Source organism: Mastigoproctus giganteus, chromosome 9 (genome assembly GCF_048544385.1).
Source record: "Mastigoproctus giganteus isolate SK-2022 chromosome 9, ASM4854438v1, whole genome shotgun sequence".
Taxonomy (NCBI): Eukaryota; Metazoa; Arthropoda; class Arachnida; order Uropygi; family Thelyphonidae; genus Mastigoproctus; species Mastigoproctus giganteus.
In genome coordinates, this window is record NC_143583.1 from 183,948,341 (window position 1) to 183,974,842 (window position 26,502).

The 26,502-nt window shown below is 37.5% G+C and overlaps 1 protein-coding gene across 1 annotated transcript in view; it reads right to left on the reverse strand.

Moving 5' to 3' along the window:
* Positions 1-1,981: 1,981 nt before the first annotated feature.
* Positions 1,982-26,502, reverse strand: part of LOC150080934 (alanine--glyoxylate aminotransferase 2, mitochondrial) — a 209,816-nt gene continuing 185,295 nt past the window's right edge. Inside the window, exons 11-12 of the mRNA XM_090380600.1 lie at positions 19,318-19,416; positions 1,982-2,139 (exon numbers count right to left, since the gene is read on the reverse strand). Coding sequence (XP_090236726.1) covers positions 2,041-2,139; positions 19,318-19,416 — 198 coding nt within the window. The 3' untranslated portion in view covers positions 1,982-2,040. The remainder of the gene's footprint in view (positions 2,140-19,317; positions 19,417-26,502) is intronic.

A 26,502-nucleotide genomic window follows, 5' to 3' on the forward strand; every position in this document is an offset into this window, starting at 1 on the left:
AGTTCATACCAGAGCAATGTAATGTAAAATATATTCCTTTAGTGCAATCAAACAAAGTTCTTCTTCCACCCCTGCACATCAAACTTGGATTGATTAAAAATCTCGTGAAGGGTCTAGATAAAGAAGGTAAAGGATTTGCATACTAATTTAACATAAGCCAAACTTAAGGAAGGAATTTTCGTAGGACCCCAAATTAGGAAACTCCTGAAAAACAATGTGTTTGAAACTCAGTTAAAGGAGGTTGAGCTAGCAGATCGGCAATCATTTAAGTACATAGTTTTTTGGGTAATAGGAAAGAAGAAAACTAGTAAATGTTGGTGTCTAATTTACTCGAGTGCTACAAACATTGGCTGCCGAATGTCGTTGAAAATTCATTTTCTTCATTCCCATCTCGAATTTTCCCCTGAAAATATGGGAGATGTGAGTGATGAACAAAGGGAGTGGTTTCATCAAGATATTTCCATGATGGAAAAGCAGTACAAAGGTCGCTGGGATCCTGTCATGATAGGGGATTACTGCTGGTTCCTTGTGAGAGAGAATAAGAGAAAATAAGAGAGAATACAAGAGAAAATCCCTTACTAGCAAACATTTTTAAGGACAATGCTTAAAAATGTTTGCTAGTAAGGGATTTTCAGGTATGCTGATTATATATTATTGAAATATGGGCAGCTCTGTTCAGCAATTTTTTTATGGAATTGAAAATTTGTAAAAACAAACAAGCTGTACATAAATGCTTTAAATATTATTTTGTTCTTACTCTGACTGTGATCCCAATATTATTGCCTAAAATCAAACCTGAATTTTAAAAAAAATCAAAAGGAAAAACATTTTTATGCAATAATATCCTGTGCATTTATTTATGCATCACTTGAACCAATTATTCAATTTCAGCAACCTATGGATCTGAATTCTAGAGAATTTTAAACTTTTAAAGCCTAAATCAGATACCTAAGATTATTTAGGTATAATTTCCTCCCTTGATTTTCAAAGATATTTTTGTGCTGTCATCTAATATGAACTTGTGTCTACCATTATTAAACATACAACAGATAACAGATGAAAGCACCTAATGGAGGATTTCAAGAGAAGTTGTACATAATGAAAGATTACTGAAAAAATATGTACATATTCCCAAGCCCAAACAAAAAAGGTAAATAACATATTCATCGATTTAAATAGTATTCATAGAATTAGTTTAAATAGTAAATAATGTAATTACATTTTTCAACCAATATTTTAGTTCCATAATCATCCTTTATAACATCGACCTGACATTTATATTATAAACTATACAAACTCCACTTTACAATGTAAGTGGTCACAAGAGTTGCTAGTGAAACTTCACAATTAGAAAATTATAACTTTGCAAGTACTACTCAAAGTACTATAAGAACATATTTATTTTACAATAGCAGTATTGATTAATTAAACTAAATTAAATTTTATAACACAACTGGTTTAGTTTTATCACCCCAAAATAGGAAGCTAAAAACCCTGTTAGTTCTTGTTTGGCTATTTAATTAAATACTCTATATAAGCCAAAGAGACCAACTTCTTTCTCTCTTTTATAACTGCAGTAAAGTAAATATGAAATAACTTTAAAAACAGCATCATTAAAACAACATTAAAAAACAACTTTAACAAATAAATAAATATATATATATATATGTGTGTGTGGACTTTTTTTTTTTCTTTTTTTTTTTTTTTTTTTAAACATGTACAATATATATGCATCCAGTTCTTAATAAATATACTGTGTCTTTATATATACAGAGAGCAAAAGCCTGAAACTGCAAAGAAACAAGTTCATTTCAGATACAGAATCCCTGTAAAATCCCTTTCTTTGCAGAATAATTGTGCAAATGATTTTGATGCAGCAGAAAAAAAAAAAAAAAGCCAGAGTCAAAAAAATAAGAAGCAGAATAAATATTTTTGGTTAACAATATCTTTTTCCTATATGGTACTAATTTCAACTGTCCATTTTTTTTTAAAGTATTACATATATGCTACAAGATACAATTTTTTGTGATACTGTTAAATCTACTTCTTAGCAAAATCTGTCAAGGCCTTTCTCAGAACAGCTACACAAAAATCAGCATCAGCATGGGTAATGCACATAGGAGGCTTGATTCTAAGTGTCTGAAAATAAAATATCCATTATTTTATGAATATAATATAACCAAATACTTAAAATTATACACAGGGTGATTCACCACCAGTGCAACAAACTTCCAGGAGGTGTAGGGGGCACAAAGACGAATCGGAATCACATAGCATTGCAGGGTCTGAAATGCCTTCGTCATGCGGTAGAGAATATTGAACGGGAGGTCGCATGAACAGCGATCCCGCTGGAAGTCAGCATTTGCGAACTGGTTCCCGAGGCAGTAGGATGGACGAGTATTCAAACGTTGAACTGGCCGACATGCACCTCGCGTATGGAACTGCGTACTGTAACGGGTGCGCCGCTCTGCGCTTGTACCAGGAACGTTTCCCGCATAGGCGTGCTCCTCATCATACGATTTTCGCACGTGTGCACAGAAGGTTACGTGAGACTGGTTGTTTCACGAGAGGTACCATGAATCAAGAGCAAACGACAAGGACGCCAGACAATGAGGAGAATGTCCTACGTCTTGTAGAAGGCAATCCGAGTACAAGTACTCGAGCGATAGGCCAACAATTGGGTATTTCCCAATCCACTGTATGGAGGATACTGTCAACAAACCAAATGAGTTCATACCATCTGCAACGCGTCCAATCATTGGAGCCTGCCAATTATCCACTCTGGAGGACTTTTGCTACTTGGTTTCTTCAACAGAAATGGTTCGCAAATGCTGACTTCCAGCGGGATCGCTGCTCACGCGACCTCCCGTTCAACGTCCTCTGCCGCATGATGAAGGCATTTCGGACCCTGCAATGCTATGTGATTCCAATTCATCTTTGTGTCCCCTACACCTCCTGCAAGTTTGTCGCACTGGTAGTGAATCACCCTGTATACATGTTTTGAACAAAACTAGAAATTAGATATTTTATAAACTGTCTTTAAAAATTGATGAAGGTATATCAGGGTTAATGTCTAAGTTTGCAGATGATACGAAGGTTGGCAGGGTTGTTAATGACAGTAATAATAGTACACTATTGCAACAGGATCACTGCCAAGTCTCCTTTTTTTTTTTTTTTTTTTTTTGTTAGCTGTTGGTGCATCGGCTTCTGTAGCCATAATGAACCTCCCAAAGTTTTTGCACTCGGGCAGGCACTTTATCCACCCGGCTAGCCCGGGCGGCTCCAAGTCTCATGTTTGCAGTGATGTACAGCAATACCTCAATTAGCATGGCTTCAAACAGCATGGGTTTCACTATAACACAGTTTTCAATTAAATTGTAAGTTGAAAATTTACTGTACATATTAAAACTCATTCAATAGCCTAGACACATACTCTTCATATATGGCACCTCCGTGGGCAGGAGCAGCAGTGTGTAGCACATGCTTCTTGATTAGACCGGGGTTTGAGCCAGTGACCACCGCATATCTCCAGAGCAATATGGCCTAAGTTGCTAATGCTCCTAAAAACCAAATAACAACAACTCTACATATATGCTGCATCCTATCAGGCAGTCAGTGACATGGCCTGTGAGACAGTTATGAATGGAGATCCATTCATAATTGTCTCGCAGGCCATGTCAAGCCCTGAAAATGTTGGATGTAGCATCGAGATATGGCAAATTTTATAAGATGGATTTCAATGCTACAAAGACTTGTATGCTGAGAAAAAGAAGAGGTGACTTCACCAAACCTCATTTCTGAAATACCCAAATAAACAATAAAGCTTTTTTCTCATCTCTCATGATGTTACCTTTTCATTAATAAAATTTTTTCAATATTTTTTTATTTCAAATCTTTTTAATTGGTTATCAAATTGTTTATAGATTTATTATAATTTGTTTATAGACTGTTTCTCTAGTATGCATTCATTTAAAACCCATTATAATTATACCCCAATCAGCACAGTTTCACATAACGTGGAACAGTTTCGGTATGATATGCAGGGTATTGCTGTATCTGCACAGTGCAGGCATTTCTTGCTTCTCTGCACTGCTGCCGTAAGACCTCCACTTCTGCAGCTGGCCAAGATCTTCTGGCTCTTTGAAATGCCTTGTGTCAGATCTGAGTCTCTTTTCGGGGCTAGGTATTGCAGCTTCACAGGCCTGAGTGATGAGAGCTGTTGTCTTCCGGTGAAGGAGCTCCAGGTTGCTAGTGGTCTGGAGTTCAGCATTATGTTCCTGTAAGGCAGCTGAGATTTCAGTCTGGAAGGTGTTCCAATTTGCTTTCTGAATAGCATACCTGCGCTGTATTTATCTTGGTACTGGGTTCCTAGTTAGTGAGTGAGCAGGTAAGCTAGAAGATTATGGCACGGTGGTCCAGGCATCTTGGACCGATCACCCAGTAATATTGCTGGCTATGTTTCTGGAGACCATGGTAACATTTATAGTTCTCTCCCACAACATATTGCAGGTTGTGTGGGAGGTTTAATATGTTATTGGTGCATTTGCCAGGAACTCCTCCAGTTTTTGACTGTTCCTTGTGCCCAGTCGATCAGATATGTGACTGTGCCACACTGGGGACCTGCAGTTGGCATCTGTGCTGATGATTATTCTCGAGTTTGGAAAGGTGTTGATTACCGTGTGAAGGTAATTGATGGCGGAGGTGATATCCTCACCCAGGCGGCAGTACAGGGCCATAATGTAAAGGGCTCTTATGGTGGTAACAATGTGGGCACATGCGGCTCAAGCAGTGCAGAGGTGTGTAATTCTAGTAGCTGTGATGTCCAGATTCTAGATGACAATGGCTGCCCAGGGAGTCTCATCCTCTGCCTGAATTATCTTGTATTTCAAGGGATATCTCCGGACCATTTTCATGTGAGTGTATGGCTCTTGCAAAATTAAGACATCAATTTTCTCCTTTAAATCGTAACTGATCAGCCACTGCCCTGGCTCTCTGTGCGTTTATTTGTATGAACTTAACCTCAGTGGTGTATTCCTTAAGTCCACATAATTGAGTCTTGCCTGGTATAAACTCTTAGCTTTAAGGTACACTGGGCATTTGCTGTCTCTTATGGAGTGTGCAGAGTCCATTTTTAGGCCTTTACAGTTTGTACAAACTGGTTGTGTGCTTTATTTGGCCAGTTGTTATAATAATAGCCTTTTTCAGAACAGTGGCCACATGTTGGTGCCATTTGTGTGCAAGTATGCATAGTGTGGCCATATCTGCAGCAACGGAAGCATTTGGGCACAGCCACGTGCTTGCGGCTGGAGTGGTGGCTGCTCCAGTTTACAAAGATCCTTGTCTGTCCTTTAAGGGCCTGCCAGGCCACAGAGGAAAGTTCCACGATCCAGATGGTGGATCTAGCATCTTTAGATTTGTAGTACTTTGGGGTGAGCAGGTTTCGGGCATCAGAGTTAGGTACAAAGTTGGAGAAATTTTTCTGGTGATCTCGTCTGTCAACTGCTTTGGTGTCAGGTCATTTTCTAAGTCATATGTTGTTATGGATGGTCCTTTTCACTTGGGCAAGGTCACATTAAGGCCTAGTTCTGGGATTTTTGGGTTATTGATGATCTTTTCTGCTTCTTCCTTTGTCTCTGTCTCTTTGCTGTATTGCGTTTTGTCCGGTGTCACTGGGCATAGAATAGCCAGATGTGGTTGCTTTAGAAGTGTTTTCTGTTTGGCAGGTTGTGCACTAGAGCCTGCTGTCTGCATCTGGTAAGCTGTGGTCCTCAGCGCTTGTGTGTAGGAAGGGGCACGCTGTGGCATTTGATTTGCTCTTCCCTCCAAGTAGGCCTCCAACTTGGCAGTTGATTTATCATGTTCCGATTGTGTAGAGAGAAGGATAGTCTCCAATTTGCTTGAGGACTAATGAAAAAAAAGAAGAAATTGACTGGCTTGTTTTTAGAAAAGAAATTTAATTATGTAATATTTGTTTTCTTTAAAATTCCTTTAATGAAATTAGAAAAATGTTGTATATATGTAATATTGTTTTCTTTTAAATTTTTTATGACATTACTAGACAAAATATTAAGCGCCTCCGTAGCCAGGTGGGAAGGAGCAGCAGTGCGTAGCACACGCTTCTTGATTAGACCGGGGTTCGAGCCCGTCACCACCAAATACGGAGGATGCGGAAAGGTCAGGGAATGACCACCGCATATCCCGGAGCAATATGGCCTTAGTTGCTAATGCTCCTAAAAACCAAACAACAACAACAACAAAATATTAAGTCAAAATATATTAAAATAGTCAAAATATTAAAAATAGTTATGTATATAGATATCTGTACTATGATTTTTTGATGACCCGGTAAAAAATAATAATTAAAGTTAAATTAAATTTCATTAGGTTATGTATTATATAATAAAATAAACAAGTTAGATGACCCAGTCTATTGTATGTATAACATTTTTAATGTACATTAGGGGGCTCTGCCCCTGCTCACTTTTGCTCGCCAAAAGTGTGTGCTCGCCCTGCACACACTTTTCTAAGTAATATGTAGAGGTATGATGGAGTAAGTCATATCTTTTCTAGGTAAACTGTCGAAATGCACTGATCGATATCTAATCTAATATATAAAAGAAAAAATATAAATTGTAAGAAAAAACTATGAAAAGTAAAATTGTGTGAATGCTGAGTGAATGAAAGTTATTATTAATTGCATGTTCTATCTTAGCCTCTTCACCAGACAGACTGATGGCTATGCAGGCCCTCAGGGGCACCATGGTTATCCAAGCTGACACCATGCTATAGCTTTTCCTAGCTGGCATGGTGTGGGATGCTCACACTGGCCATTAGGATAACCGCCAGGCCAGTGTGGGGCAGAGCTGCAAAATGCATGCTCCATCATAGGAATTACTTTCCCTATGTTCTTTTATTCCTACCACCTGGGGTGGTTGAGTCTCCTTCCCCCACACTGTGTGGCCCTACCTCCTTTTGCCTGGTGGCTCACTCTACCACCCAATTTACCCAATTCCAAGTCCCACTCTCTGGACCAGGATGGGTGTCCTGTACCAGAGGTCCCCTTACTGTCTCCTCTTTTAAATTAGGCGAGTGTCTCAACACCGCCTCTGTTCTCTACCCCTTTTATCCCACCCTCTTCCTATCTCCTTTCCAATTTTTGGAAAGGAGATAATGAGGTGAATCCTCATCTGGAAAGGTGAGGATTCACCCTACCAGAGCTTTATTCTCTTCTAATGTGTCCTGGCCAGCCTCCCGGTGGCAGTGGCAGAAACGGGTTGCTACTGGCTCTCCACAGCCCCCCAGGCTAAGTGGCCAAAGGAACAACACAACCCAAGCTAATACTTCACAAAACACACATCCTGGCCTTACGCAGAGTATTGTATTCTACACAGAGTAAAAACGTGGAGTTGGGGGGACCTCCGGTGCCACCAGACAAAAAACAATAAGTCACTGTGATCAACATCTAATCAGGAAATGACCTATGTAATTATTTATCTGTGCATTTGTAGTGTGCAGCATATTCAAGGTCAAATACATATCACTATGTATTTATTCACCTGTATTTACATAGGTCACTTAGGAAAAGGCCTTTTGCTTTGGGTTCCATAATGCATGAGGAATATTGTTGCATCCGAAAGAGCAGGACTAAAATATTTACAAACTATACAAACATTTAAAATATTTACAAATGACTAAACTATTTACAAATACTGCATACAATATGCATTAATATACAATAAACGTTACAATGGAATATCAAATGTTAAACAGCGAAACATGTGCGTGAGGTTGGTGAATGTTATTGGAGGCAGTTGTCAATAATTAACTGCATTTGTAGTGATGTAATTGCCTCGCTCTCTTCCCCATTGGCTCAAATAAATATCACTAGGCAGAAAATTTTTTTTAACGTATAGAGAGATATTTTATTATCGGTCTATTCAATTATCCATCATGGGCTTGGTCCCATATCCTGACAGACAATTGAAGTTCCAATGTACGTTGAAATTATTTCCTAAATCCAGCTCATGAGGTTTTTTTTTTTTTTTTTTTTGTCCTTGCCTTTTCCCATTATTATATGGGGTCAGCGTTTTTATTGTTTTGGCATGCAATTTTTAAGGCCGGATGCCCTTCCTGACGCCAACCCTCACCCTTTATCCGGGCTGGGGATATTCGCCCTATTATATCACCAAATACAGAGGACCTTCCACATCCTCTGTATTTGGTGGTCACAGACTCGAATCCCGGTCTAATCAAGAAGCGTGTGCTACGCACTACTGCTCCTGCCCACCTGGAGGCGCCAAATCCAGCTCATGAGTAACTATGTCAAAATAACCTACTACGTTAGTTAAGCATGATTTACCCTTAACAAAGCCATGTTGTGCATCCTTCAGAATGCCATATCTATCTAAATACCCTGGATTGCGCTCTTAATCATTACCTCTAAGATATTTCCTGCCACTGAAGTCTAACTAACAGGTCTATAGTAACCAACTTCACTCTTAGAACCACTTTTATGTATTGGCAATATACTGGCACTTCCTCAATCCAAAGAAATCTCTGAGTCCAAAGATGCCCTCATAATTAACCTCAATGGTTCAATACACTTCTTTGCACTCTTCCTCAAAACTACAGGGTATATGCCATCAACTATGGGAGCTTTACTTGCCTTTATGCTCAAAAGTTTTTCTAATAAAAAACCATCTGTATTACAACATCACTAATTACGTATGGCTCAGCCTCAACTACACAGCCTCTTCCCAGCATGAAGGGTCTTTCGTCAGTAAAGACTGATGCAAAGTCCTGCTCAATTCATGTACAACACAGCTTGGTTATTTAAGACTTTTCCACACCCAGTGCACAGGGGTCCAATCTGATTAGTTTTCTTCTTTGTTGCCAAAATAATGGAAAATGAGAAATTCCTTGTCCCCTCTTTGCTCTCTTAGCCAATGCTATCTCATACAAGGCCTTGCCTCCCTGACCTTATTTGTGGTACTACTATAGATCAACTTGCACTGGTTGTAGGCTTCAGTACTTTTCATCGCTCTGTAATTGTCCCATGCTATCATTTTCTGCTCTATGTGACCAGCCAGCTCTGCAGTCATCCATTTCAGCATCCTCCTCCTGCAATACTTTCTTAAAGGTATGTATGTATTCATGGCTTCTGTGATTTTTGATTTAAAAGTATTCCATAATTCAAATGTATTCACCATCCCTCAGCAATCTGTCCAGTTAACAGATGCCAAATAGTGCCTTAAAGCCTTAAACTGTCAAAGTAAAACCAGTGCCTTTTCCTTTAACTACTGCAACATTTTCTTCATCTTCCAACTGACAATTACAGTACTTTAAGCCCTGTGATGTCATTTGATTCATTAGTAATAATGAGGTCAAGAATATTGTGCCCCTAGTACTTTCTCTAACATGCTAATACATATAATAATCATGTAGTTTATTTTAAAAAGCTTTTCCCCATTGTGAGTTTCCCTCCCACTCATTCCAATCAATCTGGGGCAGATTCAAGTCACCCATAATAAGACTTTCATGCTTGCTTGCCCATTCCATCTACATGTAGACTCTCATGATAATCTTCACACTCTTTTGGTCTGTAGATCACTCCCACTCTCATTGTTCCTTTGCTTACAACTAACTCACTCCACACAGATTCTATGATGGCTTTTATCTGAAGATAGAACTTCAGACTCAGCAAAATATCTTTTTGCACTCAGGCTGCTTTTGATAAGAAGCATAAGCCTTTCTGTATCTTTCCTAAATACATTATACATACCACAGTGGAACTCTTCATCACCAATTTCCAGGTGGTACCATGTTTCTGTTCGCCCTATTATATCAGCATTAGATGTTCTAACCAGGAGTTCAAATTCAGCCATTTTATTGACAACATTTTGACATTACTGTAGACATAGTTGTGACTAAGTAATCTATAGTTTACTACCCTGACACACCCCTTGAAGTTACTTAGGTTTGTATCCCAAGCTTTATATCTTCTCTCACATTTGAAACATTGCTACCTTCAGAGGGCACTGACTCTCTTTAATAATTACAGCTGTGAATTACAGGCTCCAAAAAAGCAATGTGTTTGCCATTTTATTTACCAAATTGTTATTTTATATCGTACTTTATTTTTACTATAAGTATATTGTACTTATAGTTCTAGTTACGCTGGTTATTTTTATTTTTAATTTAGATAAAAGTTTTTGTAGATTACTACTTAATATAGGTAAAACTGTTGTTTCGTTCGAATCTTGCAGACATTAGTTTCATACAGAGTGTGGTAGGGAATTAAATTTTTAATTGTGGTAACTAGGTAGCTCTAACGTAAAATTATATATCGTAATACGCATCACTGCATTTAGGATTCTATTAGATAGTGTAGTATTGACAATTAATTAATTAAATTTATTGACCATATTAATTTAAAATATCATGCCCCAGACTAGAGCAGCAAAGCAATGGGCACAAAGTGGCAGGAGTGCTGTGACTCAGGGGAGAACTGGGGGGGGGGGGCGATTCTCCCATGCATCACAGCCTAAAAATGTGCAACTTGTGAAATGTTTGCTGAATTCTCTAGAACAGAACATGATCTAGCCAAGGAGGATGTCTTTGTGTGTACCAGGTGCAGAGAGTGTCTAGAAATGGGCTTCTATGAGAGCATGAGGTGTAGGGTAGATGCCCTCGAAGAAAGCTCTCAGCTGCCAAACTCAATGCCAGAGTTTACTATTGTGCATCAGGCAACACAGCGGCAATCTCCAGGGCAGAATGCACTGGTCCCACAGGAGTTAGTTATTGTTGGTGACTCTATTGTCAGGGATACAGGTAATATATTGGGTAAAAAGGATAGACATAATAGGACCAGGGTATGTCTGCCAGAGTCAAAAGCTGATGACGTTGTGAAGCAGATATCATCTTGTAGGGGCACAAAGGGTGATATTGTTGTACACGTTGGCACCAATGACATTAAGACTAGGAGATCAGCAGATTTACTTAACAAGTACAGGTCAATGTTGAAAAAAAAGTAGTGAGTTAGGGTTAAATTTGAAAGTGTCTGCAATTCTGCCCAGAAACAATAGGAGGTAGTATAGGATGAGAGCCTTGTCAATCAATTCGGCCCTGGAGGGTATTTTTTTTCAGCATGGTCTGTGCTTGTTAACAGGAGAGACTGCTTCTACAGAAATGGGATGCACCTAAATAGAAATGGTGCAAGAATATTTGCTGATGCTAACGAGGCAGTGTTAGGTGGGTCAGAAAACTGCTAGCTTTGGGGGGGGGGATTCACAGACTAAAAGGTTAAAAGTAGCCACAGCCAGAGGTGAAGGTGATTCTTGCACTACATTAGAATGAGCAGCAGCCTGGAAAGCAAGGTAACAGAGATTTCCAGGACTGCTGGAAGTCATCATGAAACAAATAAATATATGGGATGTGTTAGGGTAACTAAGAATAAGAATAGGTGCATATATACTTGCATGTATACCAATTCTATAAGTATAGTAAACAAATTTGATGAAATTGAAGTGTTGATCAAGACATCAAAGGTGGACATTGTTGGGATATCAGAGATGTGGTGTCTCTGATATTAGGAATGTATTGGAATTTGGGGAGTACAATGTATACAGAAAGGATAGAAAGGGAGGTTATGCTGTTAATTAAGAAAAACAGAAACATCAAAGGAAGTGCATCCAGTTGACATAGATGGACAGTGTTGAGTCAGTTTGGTGTGACATATAGGCCTAATGACTCGAATGAGTACAACGAACAATTATACAGAGAAATAGAAGAGTGGGCTAGTAAATCAGAATGTCTTATAATGGGGAATTTTAACTTCCCAGATATTGACTGGAACTTGTCGGTTGGTCACTCGCATATTAGCAAAACTATTGTGGATTTATTGGATGATTGTTTTCTGTAGCAGCATGTTTGAGAGGTAACCAGAGAGAGAGAGGGTAATACTCTTGATCTGGTTATTTATCAGCAGTGATCATTGGTGTATTAAGAATCTGCAGATAAAGGAACTACTAGGTGGCAGTGATTACAGTGTACTGATGTGTGATTTACTTAAAGATATCATTACAATCAAGAGTAAAGGAAAGGGTTTATCCTTCTATAAAGTTGACTACAGTGGTCTCAGACAGTTTTTAAATTCAGTACAGTGGGCCCAACTGATGATGTTTCATACCTATTAAGAAATATTATTCAAGGTTTAGGCCTAAATGGTTGTCAAATGAGACTCGAGGCAGAGAAGAAAAATTAATTATTAAGCATATAAATTATTAGACAACACAGAAGCCTATGGCAGATATAAGCTAGTCTGTAATCAAGTTACAAAGGAGATTAGGGAAGCGAAGGCAGATTACGAGAAATCTTTGGCAAAGGATGCTAAGAAAAACAAGGATTTCTTTACTTATATAAACTCTAAAAGGAAGAGGATGAATCAGATTGGTCCACTTGATATCAATAGTTTGACTGTTGATGATCCTGCTCAGACAGCAAACAAACTGAAATGAGTATTTTGCATCTACATTCACACATCAGGAGTTAATAAGGAAGGAAAATGCCAGGAGGTTATCAAATTGTAGTAGGGTGCTTAATGTGTGTGTGTCTTATGAAGGTTAATGACATAAGCTTCTGGGGCTATAGTGTGCCTTGGAGCTTAATGAATTTTTAATAACTGAGAGCGAAATGAAGGAGAAATTGTTGAAGTTAAACATAAGAAAGGCACCTGGGGGGTGGATGGGATTTATCCAGTTATATTAAAGGAGGCAGCAAAGGAACTAAGCAAATCCTTAGCCATAATTATGAGAGCATCCTTGGACTCAGGGAAATTCCCCACGGACTGGAGATGTGCAAATATATCCCCAATTCACAAAGGAGGATCGAAGAGTGACACGAGTAATTACAGACCAGTTAGAGTAACTTCTGTTCCAAGTAAAATAATGGAGTCACTGGTTAAAGATGCATTGCAGGATCAGCTAGACAAGACTGCAGTAATAATTCAGACACAGTATGGGTTTGTTAAGGGAAAGTCTTGTCTGACAAATTTGATTGGTTATTATGATGTGGTTACAAAGGAACTGGATACAAAAAATATTTTTGATATCATATACTTGGATTTCAGGAACACTTTTGACACTGTTGTGCATGGAAGATCACTGTAAAAATTGGAGCAGAGTGGTATTAAGGGGAAGTTGCTACAATGAATAAAAGGGTGGTTGAGTGGGAGAAGACAGAGGATGGTAATAAATGGACGCTGCTCTTTGTGGACTAAAGTTATTAGTGGAGTCCCACAGTGTTCGGCCCACTGTTGTTTTGTATATTTATCAATGATACTGATGAAAGTATATTAGGCTTAGTGTCAAAAGTTTTCAAATGATACAAAAGTTGGCAGGGCTGTAATGACAGTAATGGCAGTGTGCTACTGCAACAGGATCTAGAAAATTTGGGCTGAGTAGTGGCAACTGAAGTTTAACATTGACAAATGCAAAGTACTACATATGGGTAGAAATAACCCCAGAAGAAAGTACAAACCATGTGGTACAACACTTAGGGTAGTAGAAAATGAAAAATACCTAGGAGTAATTGTGCAGTCAGATATGAAGTTTTCTGAGCAATGCAAACAGGCTGCAAGAGAAGGTCCATGGGGGTTTTGTTAACGATATACGGGAATTTTGCTAGTAGGGAAAAGGAAGTGATTAACCCTTTGTATAAGGCAGTGGTCAGGCCATGCCTTGCCTTGAGTACTGCATACAAGTCAGAAGGCCTCATTTTAGGAAGGATGTAGATTTGCTTGAGTGTGTACAGAGAAGGGCAACAAGATTGGTGAGGGGAATGAAGGGATCCTCTTACCAAGAGAGGCTTCAATTCTGCAAATAGCAGCGGTTGAAGACTAGGCACCTGCGAGGTAATCTGACTGAGGTGTATAAGGCTTGAATGGGTTGAGCATGCTGAATTCTGATGGGATTCTTCCACTTGCTCAGATTACAAACCTAAGGGGACATAAATTCAAATTGAAGAAAGACAGTTGTAGAATAGCAGACTGTCTGTACTGCTCAGAAAACTTCATATCTGACTGCACAATTACCCCTAGGTCCTTTTCATTCTCTACCACTGTCAGTGTAGTACCACACAGTTGATATGTTACTCTGGGGTTACTGCTTCCCATATGCAGTACTTTACATTTGTCAATGTTAAACGTCAGTTGCCACCTCTCAGTCCATCTGCTCAACTTTTCTAGATCCTGTTGCAGCAACGTATAGTCATTAGTGTCATTAATAACTCTGCCGACCTTCGTATCGTCTGCAAACTTAGAGATTAAGGCTGATATACTATCATCAATATCATTAATAAATACAGAGAACAATAATGGACCCAACACTGAATCCTGGGGAGCTTCACTAATAACATTAGTCCACGAAGAGCAGTGTCCATTGATTACCACTCTCTGTCTTCTCCCACTCAACCATCCCTTTATCCCTAGCAGCAATTTGACTTCAATGCCACACTGCTCCAATTTGTGCAGCCTTTCATGTGCAACAGTATCAAAAGCCTTTCTAAGATCCTAATACATGATAATTTAACCCCGGGGGCTCACATCTGGTGAGTATGGGCTTGGCACACCCAGGGTCCTGAGCTGGATATCATCATTCTTCTCTTTCTTGGTGATTCCCTTCTACTTTTGACTCTCTCTCTCTCTCTCTCTCTCTCTCTCTCTCTCTCTCAGGGTTACTCGGGAACTTTTTTTTTTTTTTTTTTTTTCCTGGTGCAGCATAAGCCTCAGGCTTCCTTGCATCATATGGATAATGATAATAATAATAATAATAATAATAATAAAATTATTCTTTGCATCTAGTTCCTTTGTGACCACATCATAGTATCCAATCAAATTGGTCAGACAAAACTTCCCCTTAACAAACCCATGCTGTGTCCGAGTTATAACTGAAGTCTCATCTAGATGATCCTGCAGTGCTTCTTTACCAGTGCCTCCATTAATTTCCCTGAAACAGAATTTAAACTAATAGGTTAGTAATTACTTGTGTAGCCCTTTGATCCTCCTTTGTGAATTGGGGTCACATTTGCACATCTCCAGTCCATGGGTACCTCCCCTGAGTCGAAGGAAGGTCTCATAATCTGCTGTCTCACAAAGGAGCTGCTGCCTCCTTTTTATATAACTGGATAGATCCCATCCACCCCAGGTGCCTTTCTTATGTTTATCTTCAACAATTTCTCTTTCATAACATCAAGCATCATTATGACACAATGCTGGCATTATAGCTCATCTGCTACAACACTCTCATCATCAGTTCAATTTCCTAGCTTCTGACAGGTGTGAACATCTTTTCCCAAACTCTTCAACAGCTGGTTTCTAAGCATTTGTATATAATATGTTCACTGCAACCAGTATCTGAGGGATAAATCCAATGTGCCATAATTTTTGGAGTGTCTAGGAGCAACATTAAATTTGCTCCTCAATATTCAAAAAATTTGTAAATAATGCTTAAATAGTTAATGTCTGGAATTCATAACTAAAAGTGATCACTTACTTTTTGGGCTGAGCTGTACAAACCTCAGATAAAATTTTATGAAAAGTTTATTTCATATGCACAAACTAACCTCAACACAAGCAAAGAACAAATAAAATTGTGTACGAAGTCTATAAACAAAAACCAATGTTGCTGCAAATTAGCCCAGAGTTCAATCCGGTGTTCTGATATAAAGCAGTTATTAATTTCATGTACCTTTATTTTAACAGCACTCATTTATCGACCACTTAAGAACAGCCACCTATATGTATTATGGCATATCACTTTGGTGCCTTTCTGAATTCTTCTAAGGATACCAGCACTTCACTTTGGGTGCCTTTTTGAATACTTATATGTATAACAGCACATCATTTTGAATGCTTTTTGGATACTTATATTTGGATACATAACACATCACTTTGGTGATTTTTGAATGCTTATAAGAATAATGGCATGTTACTCTGGTGTCATGTGATGTTTATGTGCATCAGAGACAGCAAATGCATTAAATGGGCAACTTTTTTTCTTTTTTAATGACTTATAATTTGCAATTTTATATTAAAAATTGTAGCATATTTTAAAAGCATCTCACTGTATTAAGCATTTGTTATAATTTTAGGTATTTTAAATTTAGTATTGGGGTAGGCATAAGTACAGCTATCACACCTAGTGAATTAATTTAGTTTACTTTAAAAACAAAACTTATCAGTCAAGTGTTTAAATAATCCCACATTAAATTTCATTACTGTGGAATATTTTAGAGAATAAAGTAATTTTTAAGATATAAGTGCAGTGGACTCTCGATACCTGTGACTTCTTATGGGTGCTGCTCTTCTTGGACTAATGTTATTAGTGGAGTCCCACAGGGTTCGGTGTTAGGTCCACTGTTGTTTTGTATATTTATCAATGATATTGATGAAGGTACATCAGGCTTAATGTCGAAGTTTGCAGATGATACAAAGGTTGGCAGGGTTGTTAATGACAGTAATGGCAGTGTGCTACTGCAACAGGATCTAGATAATTTGGGCAGATGGGCTAAGAGGTGGCAACTGAAGTTTAACCTTGACAAATGCAAAGTACTGCATATGGGTAGAAGTAACCCCAGAGAAATGTACCAACTGTGTGGTACTACACTTAAGGTGGTAGAAAATGAATAAAGACCTGGGAGTAATTGTGCAGGCAGATATGAAGTTTTCTGAGCAATGCAGACAGGCTGCCAGGGCAGGTCATGGGGTTTTGTCAATGATATATAGGAATTTTGTTAGCACGGAAAAGGAGGTGATTATCCCTCTGTATAAGGCAACGGTCAGGCCACGCCTTGAGTACTGCGTACAGGTCTGGAGGCCTCATTTTAGGAAGGATGTAGATTTACTTGAGCGTGTACAGAGAAGGGCAACAAGATTGGTGAGGGGAATGAAGGGATCCTCTTACCAAGAGAGGCTTAAGTTCTGCAAATTGCAGTGGCTGGAGACTAGGCACCTGCGCGGTGATCTGATTGAGGTGTATAAGGCCTTGAATGGGTTCAGCACGCTGAATTCTGATGGGATCCTTCCACTTGTTCAGATTACAAACCTAAGGGGGCATAAATTCAAATTAAGAAAAGACAGATGTAGATTAGATGTACAGAAATTTGCCTTTAGCCAGCGGGTGGTTAATTGCTGGAACAAACTTCCATCTGTCGTTGTGGAAGTTGTTAGATTGAATAAATTTAAGGAGGAACTGGACAGGCATTTGGAGGGAATGGTGTATTTTTTTTTTTTTTTTTTGGCTGATGCTGCATAAACTCATACACTTGCTTTCTTGCATCAAATGCCACTGCTACTACTACTACTTCTCAATCTGTTGTTTCTTATATCCATCATCCATTATTTAACACCAGTAATATTTCCAAATCCATTGTTCATTCTCTTATTCACCATTAATTCACCTGTCTCACTACCATTTATGCAACTTCCTATCATGCAACACATTAGTCTGCCAGGAATACTCTTAGTGAGAGGTTCTCAAATAAATAAAATAAATTAAGGGGTTTTGTCAATAATAAACAGGAATTTTACCAGCTGATTTTCCTATTATATAAGGTGATAGTGCTTCCTTGCATTATCTGCTACTACTAATATTAAATAAGACACAATTGGCAGCAAACCAGGTATCTGCTGTTTTATCATATTTACCTTATTTCCGCAACATACTTTTTCTATGTATGCAACGTCAAATACTCATAAGAAAGCTAAGAGGCTAAGAAAATAAATCATTTTTGGAATGAATTTAAAAGTACTGCTTATTTTGATGCAGGCAACCAAACGGTTAATACCAGAAAAGAATAGAGAAAGAATAACTGTAGCTGATAAACAAAAACAGATGTTTTGAAATTAGCATCATCTAACATAATTAAATACTTGAGAACCACAGATGTTTTGCTGAAAATTGAAGTTATTGAGTTGAATTTCAGATCAGCCAGCTAAAGGAGATAATAAATAAAAGACATGACAGGTGACTCACTGAGAACAGAATAGGGCTGTCCACAAGAGGAGATTCCAAAAATATGGGTTATAGAATTTATACAATACTGAAGGGGGATTGAACAAAATGAATAATTGTAGAATTTTCATATTGAAACAGAATATAAAACTGGGGGGGGGGCTAAATACAAACTATTGGGAAGAACTACTAGACTGGATTTCAGGAAGTTTACTACTGTTCAATGTACTGTGGACCACTAGAATAAACTGCTTGCAAAATTTTCTGTTAAATTTAAAGGGCAGCTGGGTCAGTGCCTTTCTTGGGTGGCAAAAGTATGATGGGTGTTTTTTTTTTTTTTGGCAGAAAGCTGTATCAGTGAGTTTGTAAGAAATACTGACAACATCGGTACCTTCTGGCATTAAGAAGCCTAGAAGCAAAAAGCAGAAATAGGAGCCTATTACTTTCTGGCACAATAACGCTAAGCAAAAGCTTTCTTGCATTTTTTGTGTTTTTTCTTCTTTTGTGTTTCAGTCAATTGCTAATATTAGTGATGCCTCCAAAATACCAGTATAAGTTTTACTACATTCCATCAGAATGTAGTAATCATCCATGCTGTGAAAGGTATCCCATATGATTTTTAGAAGTGTAACTATAGTCATTTGCAACTATAACCCACAGCAGCATGTGCAACCTTTCATGAGAGCTAATATATATCTTTGTTTCAGTTTCCAAATTATATCTATCAAAGCATACTTTGATTGATAAAAGACAATTTGTAAGTAAATTTCTGCACTTTAATTGGTGTTTGTGGAATGTGTATAAGCTCTCTAAATAGATTCATTTAGTATATTTATGAGTTCATGATTGTGTTGAGAAAGCCATGAAATACAATGAGTCACATTTGCACAAATAAACTGGTGAATAGTGAGATAAGAGATATTTGAAGCAATATCACTAAGTGTCTTTGTTAGGGATGGAATCTGACAACCCATAAATAGTTCATACTATAAAAACTATATTTTTTTTTATTCAAAATAAATTTGTGTAGCAGTTTATCAGCCATATCTAGCAAATAAAACCATTAATGTAACAGTATACAAAATTATTTATTATTCAAATACTGTTATCTTTTTATAATATAAAATAAACACTATTTTTTGTTCTCCCAAGACACAGTCCAGAAAAGGTTTACAATCACTGGTCTATATAATGAAACCACCAAGTTCCCTTATGCACATATATTTCAACAACAATACGGGTATTCTACATTGTAGAGTTATCAATATTCTATAAAAAAATTATGTGGTGATAAAAAAAAGTCACTTACAGATCCATAGTTACCTCCTTTTCCTATAAGAAGCCCCATATCTTTACAGCTCTCAAATATTTGTGCTACATCAGAAGGGGGAAGAGGTTTTTTTGAAGTCTAAAAATGTACAAAATGTATAAGATATAAATATTTATCTCATACACAAATTGCATACTGAATGGTAGAATAGTTGAATGGTCTAGAACAGTACCCAAAATGAAATAACTTAATCAGAAAGTCACAGCAGGGGTTTCTCTAAGACTATTATGAGGGCTGTTCAATAAAGAATAAAAATTTTTTTTCACAATATACCTTTATTAATCATCCTCCTTATTTTAATGGCCCATTTAAAAGTAGTTCCCATTTGATAAAATGAAATGTACTTACTCCAGCGTTTCTTTAAAAACATGGTGGAAGCCATTTTTTTACACGATTTTGAGAATCACGTCCAATGTCATTACAACTTCTTCTGATGACTGAAAATGTTTTCCTCACAGCTCTTTCTTTAACTTTGGAAATAATAAAAATAAATAAATCACAGGGTGCAAGGTCAGGGCTGTAGGGCAAATCAGGAACACATTTGACATTAATGCTAGCTAAGTACGCAAAAAGCAGCCTCCATAGCCGAGTCGTCATGAGCAGGAGTGCTGTAGCACATGCTCTTTGAGTAGACCAGGGTTCAAGCCCCTGACCACTAAATACGGTCGATCTGACAACACGCACTGGACCAGTGTGCTAGATTATGGTCCATTTCCATCATTATGAATCAGTGAGGAGGCTTCCATCCTGCAGTGTATTGACACACTGTTGTGATGCAGCATCCACCCACCTGTGTGCAGCTGTGGTTGTTTGTAACAAACGTGATCCCGCAAAGTGTGCAATACAGTTGTAGTAACCTCCTGTAACAGTCATATGACATGGCATACCATGCTGGTAAACCATTCCCTGAATGTCAAAAAAAAAAAAAAAAAAAAAAAAGATGACTATAGCCTTTCTTGCAGAAGCCACAACTTTTGGTTTTTTTTCAATGTTGGCGATGATGTATATTTCCAACCAGAGCTTTGTTGCTTACTCTCCGGGTTGAAATTAAGCCATGTCTCATCCACCATTATCACCTTGTAAAGAACCTTGCCATCTTCAGTAATTATCCATTGCAACTCCTGATAAACCTGCATGCAAACTTGCTGTTGCTCAGGTGTGAGTAGTCTTGGAACTAAATGTGCACAAACATGTATCATGTGCAAATTGTCATGGAGAATACCATGCATACTTCCTACTGATATTCTCAACATCTCTGCCAGTTGCCTTACTGTTATACAATGATCTTCTCTCAAGATTACAGAAGCAGTGCTTATGGTTTCTGTGGTGACTTGTTGGAGCTCCAGGACTGCTGATTTTTGTGATACACTCATGTCCGTCTTTAAACATTCTAAGCCACCTGCATACTGTGCTATATGGAAGTATAGCTTCACTATAAGCCTCTTTTAACATTTGATATGCATCAGCTGATGTTTTCTTGAAATGGAAACAAAATCTGAGGGCAGCATACTGTTCCTCGCATGTCACATCCATTGTTACATAGGCAAAACTGAACAGGCATAAACTTGACAGACCACCAAGGTTATACCGTGCACACGAGTCAACTATGCAGCTGCTATGCGATACAGCTCGGTTTGGTCTTAAATTCCACAGCTCAGCTAGAAATGGCAAGCAGTACAGTTTTTCATGAAAAATTATGATCATTTTTAATGAACAGCCCTCACATATTTAAAAAATATAAAAAAAAAGTTGCATTAGTAAAAACTAGTTTGGTAGTTTTTTTTTTTTTATAAAAAAAATTGATTAGTATAACAAAATCAAAAATTTTACAGGAATGAACATGAGCCAGTACATTTTCTATCATTGCTCAAGTTCAGAGTAGAATCTTTGAAATACCTGCTATGCATTTCAAACCTTTTGCTTGGACCAAAAATGAATACCCCAAATCAACTTTCCAGTTCTACACTAAACTCTAGTGATTACTAAAAACCCAGACAGATGAAAACAGTTAATTTACTTTAAATGGCAAGCCAACAAGACTTTATGAATAGTTTTTAAGAACATTTCCACAAAGGCAATTTAGAAATCCAAAAATGTGGCAACTAAGGTTTAACTGCCACTGTTGTTAGTGGTAAATACACCTCGATTATTACTTCTCAGCCCACCTACCTAATCTAAAACTCAGTCCTGTCTTATATCTTGCAAAAAGGATTCTTTTGCTCCTATGCTTATCTTCGATGACACTCCGATTTCTAGACAAGATCTTGGGGATTACCCTGAGTTCTAATCTCTCTTGGCACATGCACATTGCAAATATTGCTTCCTCTGCATCTAAAAAACTGGGTTTTCTCTTTCACTCTCGGTGTTACTTTTCATCCAAACAGTTGTTTACTCAGAATAAATTACAAATCCGCCCTACCATGGAATATTGTTCCCACATCTGGGGTGGTGCCCCCAAAACCCCTCTAAGGCTTCTAGTTTCCATTCAAAAGAGGACAGTTAGGTTAATTAATGTCTCATCTGTAACAGTCTCTGTCTCATAGACATTCTGTTTCGCTGCATGCCTTTTCTATAGATACTTTCATGGGCACTGTTCTTCTGAATTGGCTTCTATAATTCCCACTCTCTCTTCCACAAACCAGTCTGAATACATGCCGCCACCAGCCAACATCCATTTACTATCCAACTTCAAACTCTCGGAACCAACATTTCTTCTTCCTAATTAATTCATTCATCTTCCATTTTCTGGAGCAACCTTTCTTCATATATATTTCATCAAAATTACAATCTACAGAAGTTCAAGTCTAATGTCAATAAGTGTCTTCTTTCATCTTTTCAACCTTCAACCCATGCATGGTACTAAGTACTATAGGTTCTAAAAAAAAGTACCTATACATAACAATAATCCTTAAGAATAATAAAAAAAATAGTATGGAAAACATATATTTAAAAAAGATTGTTTAGGCATAGGTAATGCACTTCCATTTCTACTACTCAGGTAGTTTGCATACATCGTTTGATTATATCTCATATTGTGAATACCTTCACAATGAGTTGCCAAGGCATTGCACTGCTCTGAATAAATAACTTCACCAGTGGAGAAGACTAATCTTACTTATTCTCGGCGGATACCACCACCCAGCTGGCACCATTTCGAAGCTTGTTGGCTTACTCATCGGTGGGTGGGCAGGTACCCTGTTATTGCAATAGTGACAACCCGGTTACGAAGTATAACTCCACAATATGAGAGATGCTTGATGGTGTGCATGATTTAATCTAAAATTATTTCTTGACTAAATGTCTAAGAGTATGAGAAAGGTTGTTTAGGCATGGGTAATGCACTTCCTTCATTTCTACTACTCAGGTAGTATTCATGCATTGTTTGATTATCTCTCTCATTACCCATATATAAACAACCTTTTTCATACTCTTAGACATTTAGTCAAGAAATAATTTTAGATATTTATTTAACATGATATACTGTAAGATAGTAAAATAATTATAAGGAACTGTGGGAGATGTGTTTTCTTTCCTTGGCAATTCTTTACTTTTTATTTAATTTTATTTTACTTTGTTTATTATTAGTTATATTTTGTGTTTACAATAATATACCTATGTAAATCTAAGCAGACACCATTACAGAATTTTTAGTGCAAACACCCCAGAACACTTTCGCGAACCACCAGTTGGGAACCGCTGATGTACAAGAATATAAAAAGCTTAATTGATTATAAAAAAGATTTTGATATCTATATTCAATTCTATATTCTATATTCTCCCACTTTCTTCTCAGCTATCCCAAGTGATGTCAGTGTGCATTTTACTATTCTTGTATTACTGGTTTAACTTTCAAATCTGTATTATTAATTCTTTTGTTAAAGAAAAAGTTTGGCCATGAAAAAAAAAACCATAAATGGAATGTTTTTTCTAGGCTTTGTGAAGCCAATCGTTGCACATAACTATTAGTACTCTACAGCAAGAATTTAAAATTAGCACAGTATGACCTCTAATAAAAGATGCATGCTAATGCAATTTCTGATCTAAAGCAAGTGAATGGAAATGCTCACTAGTGTCAGATGTTTTTACATCTTCGTTAGGAATCGTGCAGTATGTAAATTAAATAAAAAGTTCAGTCACTGAGACAAGCAATAGTTTTGAAATTTGTTTCTTTCACGTTATTTTTTAAAACATGTTACAAAAAGCACGTGTAAAGTGCATCAGAAGGAGGGTTTTATTTTAAAAATTAATTAAAAATATACATTTCCGTGTGAACAACGGATTTTTCACAGTTGTGCTCATAAAAGAGTGAAGATTAAAATACCCTCAAAGGTGAAAATTTTTGATACCTTCCCATTTTTAACCTGAGAAGTGATGTTCAAAAGGCACCATACCAGCTGATTTTATAATAAATTTGTCACATCGGCCAGATGGTTAAAGAAAAACATGCAAAATTAAATTTGTTTACTCCTCCATTAGACAACTGGAAATTGAGTCATTCCTAAAGGGTATTCAGAGTGTTTGAGAACAAGAATAGTCCCAACTTCCTGGAAAACTTGCAACCTTCAAGTAAATCTGTATTAAATTTTTTTGGTAATACAGTAAAATATCACTATAATAAATGCCAAAGTAGCAAAATATTTAGTGTAAAGAAATTATTTCCATCTCCTGCCAATGTATATGTAAAATTAACTATGTATACGTAAAAATATTTCATTTCAATAAATATCACTGTAATGTAATCAGTTTCATTCAAGAAAAATACATATTTCTATGAAAAAAATATAACCATATAAAACAAAAATCCTTAAACAACACAATGTACACTTCTTGATATTTAGTGTTTAGTATGTACCAATGCTTCAGTATTATTGACTGAGAAGTTAATTGCCTGTTCAAAAGTAGTGGCTTTTGATCAACCCACTTTCCTAATGTCTAAAGTGATTTTAAGTGGCAAGGTTTGTTCATGCAGTGTTACTTATGTCACAAAATGTGCTGATGGATGAGGCACCGTGAGCAAAATTACATTTGTTTTCAGTTTTGTGTGCATAATTACATTTCTTTGCACTTTTGTGTGAAAAAAGTATGGTTGTTTGCATTGTATCATCCAACAGTTGTGCTTATTACAGTTTTATACATTTTGAAAATGGAAGAGACTAGTTTCATAATAATGGTTTTCTTTTTTTCCAGCAGTTTTAAAAATTTAAAAGCTTTAGAGTTTTTAAAAACTAAGTTTTGCAAGTGTAAAAAACATGTAATTTTTAACTGCTGAATTTTTCAATAAAAGTAAAGCTGCATAAGTATTCATAAGTTTCTTTTCAGAAAATAACACCACTTTGCACTAGGATTTTCTGCCATTACAATCTGGCAGAGCATATTATTCCTCCTGTGACAATGACAGATCTTGGGCTTAGGCTTTTTAGCCCAAGATCTGTCATTGTCTACATTTATCCACAAATCAACCTAAAGTAACTAATATTGTTTTTAATTAAATAACATCACCAGTAAGTAAAATCGTTATTCATAAAAAATTCAAAGACACTGTTATGAGTTGTTATGGAACTATTTGGTTCCATCATCACAAGACAGTAGCCCCAATTAACAACCTTGCATCAAGTGTTGAATAAATGAATTGAATCTAAACTAGCAGATTAACATCACAACTAACAGATTAGCATTAGCATTAGCATTAGCATTAGTAGAGGCATTTGATGCAAGAAAGCAAGCTTATGCAGCATCAGCCAAAAAAAAAAAAAAAAGTAACATAAATAAATCAAAATAACCACTTCCACTTCACCCCTCTGTTCGTTCGAAATACCTGTCCAGCTGAGCCTTAAACTTATTTAGGCTATCAACTTCCACGACAAGGGATGGAAGTCTGTTCCACCCACCAACCACCCGCTGGCTAAAGGCAAATTTCCGCACATCTATCCTACATCTGTCTTTCCTCAATTTGAATTTATGCCCTCTCAGGTGATTTTTCTGAGGTAGAGGAAGAATCCCATCATCATTGAGCATGCTCAAACCATTCAAGGCTTTGTACACCTCTATCAGATCACCCCGCTGGTGCCTAGTTTCCAGACACTGTAATTTGCAAAACTTAAGCCTTTCTTCGTAAGAGAACCCCTTTGTCCCATTCACCAATCTAGTTGCCCTTCTCTGTACTCGTTCCAGCAGCTCTACATCCTTCCTGAAATGAGGCCTCCAGGCCTGTATACAGTACTCTAGGTGTGGCCTGACCATTGCCTTATACAAGGGAATAATCACCTCCTTATCCCTGCTAGAAAAATTCCTATATATCATTGACAATACACCATGAGCTACTCTTGCAGCTCGTCTGCACTGCTCAGAGAACTTCATATCTGCCTGCACCACCACCCCCAGGTCCCTTTCATTCTCTACCACTGTCAGTGTAGTACCACAGAGTTGATACGTTGCTCTGGGGTTGCTGTTTCCCATATGTAGTACTTTACATTTGTCAATGTTAAACTTCATTTGCCACCTCGAAGCCCATCTGCTCAACCTTTCCAAATCCTGTTGCAGCAGCATAGTGTCAGTAGTGTCCTTGACAACCCTGCCAACCTTCGTATCGTCTGCAAACTTGGACATTAAGCCTGATATACCATCATCAATATCATTTATAAATACAGAAAACAATAAAGGCCCCAATACTGAACCCTGAGGGACTCCACTAATAACATTAGTCCACGATGAGCAGTGTCCATTGATTACCACTCTCTGTCTTCTCCCCCTCAACCACCCCTTTATCCATAGCAGCAACTTGCCTCCAATGCCACACTGCTCCAATTTGTGCAGCAGTCTTCCATGTGCAACAGTATCAAAAGCCTTTCTAAGATCCAAGTATATAATATCAAAGTTATTCCCTGCATCCAGTTCTTTTGTGACTGCATCATAGTATCCAATCAAATTGGTCAGGCAAGACTTCCCCTTAACAAAACCATGCTGTGTCCTAGCTATAACTGAAGTCTTGTCTAGATGATCCTGCAGTGCTTCTTTCACCAGTGCCTCCATTAATTTTCCGGGAACAGAAGTTAAACTCACAGGTCTATAATTACTTGTGTCAGCCTTTGATCCCCCTTTGTGAATTGGGGTCACATTTGCACATCTCCAGTCAATGGGTACCTCCCCTGAGTCCAAGGAAGCTCT